Source organism: Mesitornis unicolor, unplaced genomic scaffold, assembly GCF_000695765.1.
Source record: "Mesitornis unicolor isolate BGI_N332 unplaced genomic scaffold, ASM69576v1 scaffold49430, whole genome shotgun sequence".
Lineage (NCBI taxonomy): Eukaryota > Metazoa > Chordata > Aves > Mesitornithiformes > Mesitornithidae > Mesitornis > Mesitornis unicolor.
The window spans coordinates 2,785-10,910 of NW_010158577.1; the positions used below are offsets into that span (position 1 = coordinate 2,785).

At 42.6% G+C, this 8,126-nt stretch overlaps 1 protein-coding gene across 1 annotated transcript; it reads right to left on the reverse strand.

The window, feature by feature from the left end:
* Positions 1 to 3,709: 3,709 nt before the first annotated feature.
* Positions 3,710 to 5,903, reverse strand: ERRFI1 (ERBB receptor feedback inhibitor 1). Its single transcript, XM_010183857.1, has 3 exons — positions 5,714 to 5,903; positions 5,519 to 5,595; positions 3,710 to 4,908 (listed from the first exon to the last, which is right to left on the reverse strand). Exons 1-3 carry the CDS (start codon positions 5,833 to 5,835, stop codon positions 3,710 to 3,712), a joined length of 1,398 nt encoding a protein of 465 aa, XP_010182159.1. The 5' UTR covers positions 5,836 to 5,903.
* Between the last annotated feature and the right edge of the window lie 2,223 nt (positions 5,904 to 8,126).

An 8,126-nucleotide genomic window follows, 5' to 3' on the forward strand; every position in this document is an offset into this window, starting at 1 on the left:
TCCTGACAAGACTGTTTGAAAACCATCAGCAACTACTCCCTGCTGTAATGACTGCCCTTGCAGAACTGGTGTCTTTGTCCCGGACTATCTGGATGCTCCCCTTTATTGTGCCAAACCTGACACTTCACTCACGCTGTTGGAAAACGAAACCACGGCTGCAGAGGAGGAAATGTAACCTCAGCAAGAGCTCTTCTGCAGTTTCAGTGCAGTAGCAATTGTGCCTGTTACAGTCTGGGAGTGAATGGAAAACTAAGAGCAACGATCAGTAATTTTAAATGACCGCAGAATTTAATTATGTTGTCGATCAGCATGCTTCCAAATCAGGTTTATTTTCTGTTTCGATCTCTGTCTTATGATGCAAGACATACTGACAATCGAGAGGTTTTTAAATGACCTCTCACTCAGCTGCACCTTCTTTCCTGACATTGTGTGTTTAAGAGCAGGTTAACATGGTGGAGAAATTAAGCGAATGGGTTTTTGAAGTCTCCAGGTACTAATGCAGCCTCTTCCTTTCAGGAAAAGGTACATTGAGGCAAACATCCTGTCCTTCAGACTCTGCTCCTCTGGGTTGATTTTGCTGGGCTGAAACTCACCAAGTGGGGGGCGTTTCGCCACCATCGCAGCAGTGGAGCAGCGCTAGGCAATGCTGGGTAGATACAAGAGATGCTTCTTGCTGCTGCTGGTTACTGAGGGTGCTTTTGCTTGTGGTATCAACAGTTTTAAGCCGGGGGAGAGGTCACTTCCCTGCATCCCCCTTCTCACCAACTCTGCTGCCAGCCACATCTCATCGGGGTCTGCTTGATGTTGCTGTAAGGCTGCTCTGGATCCAGCCCCCTCTCGTTTGCTGTGGTACAGCTCCCTTTGCCCCAGCACAGCGGCCTCCCTGGGGCCCGTGGGCCCTCACCGACATGGCTGGGTGGTCACAATCGGGCAGGAGAGAGACTTCTGGGGGGTACGCAGCGTGCGCAGCCCACGTCTTGAATCGGGAGGCTGTGGGAAACATTGCCTTTCCGCAGGTGCGCATCTTTCTTCCCTGCCTTAACACAAATTCCTTGACTCTTCAGACTTCAGTGTGTCAAGTCACAACTGCTTTGAAGTGTGATTTATTCCAGTCAAATCTATCTGACAAGGGGCTTCCTCCTCGGAGCCAAGCTGCCAGGCCTTGCCCAGGTGAGCTCGAACTCTAAATATTCAAACTTGTGATCAGGCTGTTGCAAAAGCATGTTGTGTCCTGACAAGTCTTATCATGTGTCAGAGATGAGCAGAGAAATGTCTTCTGGCCAGAACTTGCACAGCTTCCCCCACAGATCTACAGCCCTAATTACTCACTTGGAAAATGGAATCAAATCTTTGGATCATGCAAACTTTCTCCCTCATAGCATGGGAGTCTGGTGTCCAAGAACAGAACAAGCGAGGCTTCCATCTGCTTTTGTCAGTGACTCGTCGCCATCACCCAGAGAACCACCAAGCTCAGTGAAACCTTATTACTTTGGATTTTTACAGGGAAAATGGCCAAGTTACTTAAACACTGAGAAACTTGACTGTAAATCACTTTCCTCGTGCTGAAGAGGCCTGTGAGCTCCGTAACCTACTTGAATGTCCTGCTTGTAGCCAGGCAGTTCCAGTCACCATTTTCAATTTAGGTTCAGTCTGTTTTCCTTCAGTCACGGTTGCACTGAAGTTCATCATTTGACTTCTGGAATGAGCCTTAACACTGCTGCCATTCAGCTGACACAGCAGGAAGGATAACATCCCTTCTGAGTAACTTATTTTTAATGCTTGGGACTGAGTAGACAATACCATTATTTTCAGGAAAGGAAGTTATCTTTCTTCTAGGAGAAAAAACGATAATGGGGGCTAGGTTAAAAGTCTGACGCATTTCTTAAACTTCAGAGGTCACGTAAGACTATTCAAAAGCACAAATTTTATAAGGTTTCTAGGCTTTTCAGCACTATAAATACGACAATAGCTTGTACTCAGATCTTATTATAATGAGGAAGTAAAAAATGTTTTGCTGCTACAGTAGCAGAAAAGGTTTTAGCCCAACGAGGAGGGAACTTCCACTGCTCACAGAAGTGAAAATAAGTGCTGGGGTGCAGGGCTGGGGAAACGGTACCCAGTACCCTGTTCTGTACCAAAGACACGTTTGGCCGTTACTCATGTCAGCAGTCTCCTCTCTGGTGTGAGTTATGGAACGCTTCTGCAGAAACCTTAATTTTATTTAAATGCAAGCTGAATTCAACATTTGCTGCACATTTAATGTGATTCACTTAGAATTTCCCAGGAAATGCAGAAGTTGAATGCACAGTTGTGCACACTATTCAATAAAGCAAAAACCAAAATGTATCATAAATAACTATTTATTACCTTTATTAAACTCAAGACATGGCAATATTCAAAATACAAAGTGAATTCTCTTTTATTCAATACTGTACACGATGCAGAAATATCAGTGCATTTCTATAGCATGTATTTCACCTTCATTTAGTTTGTACTAAAACAAATAAAAAGTAAGCTTTAAAATAGCTCAAACATCTCATTCAGCAGTTTAAACTGTAAACAGCTTGTTTATTTCTGTTGGGAGGAACACCCTCGGGTTCTGTACCTCCATTAATGAGCACCCTTTTTCTTGTGCTTATCTGTAAGAGGATAAATGTAATCAAAGTGAGCATGACAAACTGCTAATGCACAAATGTGGCACCTCAATGAACTTTAGCAGGTTGCTGGGGCACAATGAGGAAAAATTAAACAGCAAGAAGCAGCATCTGAAGCAGCGAGAGATGGGACTGACACTGTTCACAAATGGAATCATGTTTTTTCCTCATAACCCCTTCCTCCCCTAAAATACTGAATAGAAATCAGAACACAAGACCCGCTTGTGCTGCGTTTCTGTATTTAATACAGTCAGAATTTCAGACTCTAGGTGAGCATGTAGTTGTTACTGTCTATTTAATAGCGCTCTATAGCTGCTTGTATCTTGTGCCACTTTCAGGACGCTTTCACATGTTTCTAGGATCCAGCAGGCAAAGAGCAGCAGCAGAGGCTTAGCAATAGCTGGTCCGGGTCTCTCCTAGGAAAAACGGCAAAATTGTGCCAAGTGTGTCTAGCAACTGAAAGAATCCACAAAACTGAACTCATTTTAAGAGTCTATTAGTGTCAAATTAAGCTGTAAAACAGATTCATCTTTCGAAATGCACTTCCAAAAAGCTTGCCAAGTCTTGAAGTGGATATCAGATCTTGCAGTTACCTTCTTACCGGGTTGGCATATCCTAGTCAAGAGGATGGAGTCTGCTCTCAGCAGAGTTACGGTGTGAAAGGAATTTTGGAAATGCCTGATACAAAAACTACTGCATTTTCTGCTCTGTTGTCAGCTTTATAAGTGACTTGTAAGCAAAGCTAGATTTTATTTTCTTTATAATGTGACTACCACGTATGTTCATCTAGGTAGCATGTAACTGGCCAACTGTGACTACTCTCTCTCCATATCTTTCTATGGAATTTCTGTAGGTTTTCAGCTATACATACCAAGACAAAAAAACAGTCTTGGGAAACATATCAGAGATATGCAGCATAAGAGGACTTCACCATCCACTTTCCAATTCTTAGAGGACAAACTGGTCCTTCATGATCTGAGAATTTTAAGAACTTTGTAACATGACGAAGTTCAGCTCTATCCTGAACAACTGAGCTGAGATGGTGCTCCCAGAGACTATGGGGAAACAACGTAAGATAGGTGTTTTCGTTTTGGATGACCAGCTATGTCCACTCTAGGTTTTGAGTCCAGTTTTGTGGGGGCTGAAGTAGCTGTGCAGTCACCAGACCAGGACTGAACCTCTGTGTTAGAGCTGCTTTCTTCTGCTTCTCTGAAGAACTTCTCATACTTATCCAAATATGGAGGCCTTTCAGGCAGCAGGTAGTAGTGTGTTGAACTGGCCTTCTTACCATTTTCAATAATTGGAAGAATGCAAGGAACCCTGTTGTAAGATCCTTCACTGTTTTGTCTTTGTAGAGCTTTGCTGCTGACGTACTTCGGATCAGGTGCAAAGCTCTGGGTGGGGGGCATAACCCCATTGAGGTATGACGGCAGGCTTTTGGGACTTGGCGTGCGGGAATTGCTGCATGACAGAGGTTCTCTTGGGGGCACTTTCGGAGGCCTGTCTTCATCGCTGTATGCGCTAGAAGCAACTTCTGCTGACCACCTTCTGTAATCTGGTTTGAGAGCCCGTGGAGGTATGGGAACCCTTGGTGGAATCTCTGGTTTATCTTCATCAGAGTTTGGAGAAGACCTGTTTAAGTGTCCAGATAGTCTCACTACTGGTTTATTAAGAGATCCAGCTGGCCCGGAATGGGACCTCCGCAAACGTCGATGCAGCTGCTGTGGAGGAGGATAAATACCGGATACGTATCCATTTAGGCTTTGTGTAGGGTTGGAATCTTCTGGTTTTGGTCCCGCTGGAGTATCAAAGTACGCATAGTTGATTTGCCCACAGCCCCTAAAGCTACGCCGGCTTGGAGCACTAGATTTAAAAGGAGGAAGTTCCCGGTCTTCTAACAGAAAGTCAGTATCTGAGCTAGTCAGGAATTCCACCTCTTTGTCAACCTCATCTGGAGTAGGGTCTATAGAACTAGGCAGAGGGGGTAGTGGCCTGGAGCTACGGTCATTGGAAGATGCAGACAGAAATTGAATTGGCCCATTTTTTATTGGCATGTGAGGAGGTGTTTCTTCAGAAACACAGCCCATGGTTAATGACAGTTTACTAAAGCCAGGAACGAGATGGTCTTCATATCTTGAAATCAGCTGTTCACTTTTGGGACTTGGAGGAGGTGGACTGGATTTCTGAGGTGGGACTTGGATGCAACTTTCAGCAAAGCTGTGGTCATTCATGGAAGCGTGGTTGGAAGAGTGCCCTAGAAAGGGGAGAAAAAAATCTTAGAAACACTTTTCTAAGTAACATGCTAGTGCATGGCTTTGCGTCTGCATGTTTAACTATTTAATTCCTTCTAATGCAACAATAAGTAATGTCTGCTTCCTGACTCCAGTAGCAAAACATAGCTATTATAGATCTTTTCTGGTTGCGGATTTATACATTTAGTTAAGAGAGCAGCTGAGTACCTTACTGGTTTAGGCCAGCGCTCCAGTTAAATCGGGTACTTCAAGAGACCCCAAGCATAAGCACAGAACAGAGATGTAGCTACAAAGATCCCAGCAGAGGTCTGTAACATAAGAAGTGACATTTTACTAAATAGCTTTTCTGTCAGATGGTAATGGCAACTCGGAGGCCTTCTAAGTACAAGGAAAAGGGGTTTCTGTTTGTCTTAACTTGATCAAGTGATGTAAAATGTTTTGGTCGTTGCTGGGCTGGAGGAGCAGTATTTTCTTGCCATGTCTGCATTCCGTCGCCAGAGGGCAGCCTCACATCCAGACAGATTTCATGTCTTGGTGGAGGCTCCAGGATTGTTCTATCGAGACAAATCCATTACACTATGTGAATACGTATGTGTTAGTCTTTATACGTACCAATGGATCGTAAGTGTTGCTCTGTTGATGGATTCAAGTTATATGCCACTGCTATAGGATCCACATTAAAGAAAGTACTAAAAAAAAAAAAAAGAAAGCCTTTGCTGTAAACAAACCATAGGTCAGTACTGCCACAAGTATTCTTAATGCATACATACGTGAAGATGCGATAGACCAAATTTTAGCCACACTCACTTTTCAAATCCACTGTGGCTACCCCAGCAGGTTTTCAGACTCCCCATGCCTTGACCAGTGTGAAGAAACCCAGTTTTCAGTGGGACTCTCATCTCCTGAGCAGCAACTCCCGCAGTCGACATTGTGCGCTGCTCTCTGGGGATGTCTCTAGAAGTTCACAGCCCTTGACGGGTTTCCTGCAGTTCTCATTCCCTTCAGAAGAGAGAAGGACATAAATATCAGAAATGCAAACTTGATGAGTTCATCTCTCATGTGAAATTTCACTACTTTTCAGGAATTGAATAGCTCTGTAGAAAGGCCTTCTGTCCTAATACTTGCCAATAGGAAAACTTTACCAAACTTGTTATTTTGTGTCTAACTGTAGAATTAAGGTACAAAGTAGGTAGGTTCTCCTATAGAATTAAACTGTAGAAAAAAGAAAAATCTATTAAAACTAGTAAAATCTAGTACATGTAGTAAAACTATTGATATATGACAACTGTGCATCAGCAAGTTCGGTTCTTGTACGTATGTTGCCTGAAGAACTGTTTGTTTTCCAGAACACGCTCTTTAACTTTCTAGTAGCAATCTATCTTTAGTTAAACTCATTAGCAAAAAGATACAAGGTTTCCAGTGTAGCCAATGTTTAACAGCAGTTTGTTTTCAAGTGTTACCTTCAATAGCCTAACAAACGGCTTTTTCTCCAATAAACGGAATTACTGACTAAAATAAAAATTGCCAAACTTCTTTTATAAGGTGGTCACTGTTATTAACAAATAAGCATTAAGATACTTTTAATCAGCCTTAAGTCTTCTAGCTTCTAGAAATCTAGTGGTTAGAAGTAATCTCATCGTAAACTGTCCTGCTGTATTCAGAGTTATTTTGAATGTGTGAACAATGCTTTATCTGGCCCATTTACAACAGAAAAAATGTGTTGGCAATTGCTTTATATTGAATAAGTAATCGCAGTTTATGGAACAAGTTGACTCACAGGGCTTTGTTTAGGAAATTCAGAATGGATTATCGGGGAACAGTGTAAAAGTAGTCAGCATTCTGAAGGCAGGAGAAATTAAGTCCAAGACTATAAGCAAAGATGTTCTCTGGGTCTGTGCTTCATCCTTACAAGTATCCTAAATCCAGCAAGTACAGTATGGCGTTACATGGCTGCTAACGAACAAACGTCACACCAAAGAGAGTTTAGTTTGTATCTCTATTGAGAATCAAGAATATGATCCATTTCCTGACATGAACTTCCTTCTTCCTCCTCTCTGAAAGAAAAAAAACCCACCTAAAGAAAAGTCAACCAACAGTTGAGGGCCAGGGCAAGTCAAGAAAACACCTTCACAGTACAGTACTGCAAGAAAATGGGGTACAGAAACAAGTAATAGCTTATGGTAAGTCCGTTTAAAAACGGGCACTCTATGCAGATGTGTAATTTTCCTTCAAGAGGAAAGATCTGTTACACTTATTTGCAACAGGAGGGATGGGCAGACTCCTAAGCAGGACTGTAAACCAGGTGCCCTAGGATTAATCTGCAGTCTAACACCACCATGCCTTTTACAAACAATCGTTTGAGAAAGAACTCTGCTGTGCCTTCCCAAATTTGAATCGAGTCCAGTATTGATCATCCAAGCAAACAGTGTATGTAGCTTCTGACTGTGTGTACATCTGTAATGTGCAAGACCTAATCCCGTTCTCTTCAAGGGTGTGATGGTTTTCTTCATGATGACTACCAGTGATCACCCTTGTGTCAAAAGAAGTGGGACTTTTTTATTCCCTTCTAGACACCCAGTGTATTTTAGCTGGGCATTGAAGAAGAACTGTAGACAGGAGGCTATTAGCTTTAATGGAAGTGAACACGGGCCAAAGCAGTGTTCTGTCTGCTGCAGCAGAGTCCTACTTACTGACTTCAGCCCTCCTGATTTTCGTCGTGACTATGCTCTTCCTTTTCAGACAATCTCCTTAAAAGCTAGCTTAGCCCTGGACATTTTTGCACTACTCAGTCAAGTTGGAGCCTTCCCAGTAATGGGAATTGCAGATTTTCGTAGTAAAATTAAATATAAACATACAGCCTCAGGAAGCAATAATGTAGTTCTGATTAGGAAGCGAGTTCAAAATTGTAGTAGTCCTGTAACAGCACTTCTTCCTTCCAGCTCTGTAAAGGCAAGCAGAAGCATTGTCTATGGAGGTGCAGAAGACTGAAGAAACTCCTTTGTCAAAAAGACTGAAGCAGTACAAGTAAGTATAGCACCAATTCTAAAATGACTTCCTATCATGTTAACACAATTCGCAAGTAAAACATCCACCATGTCAGCTCACACTGTATTGAGCAGTGATGTTTGTGTGCCTTAGAGATCCTATCCTATAAGCAACGAATCTGCAAAGGAAATGAAGGAGAATGGATCTGTGCACTTCAGGCTAATGCCTACGAAAG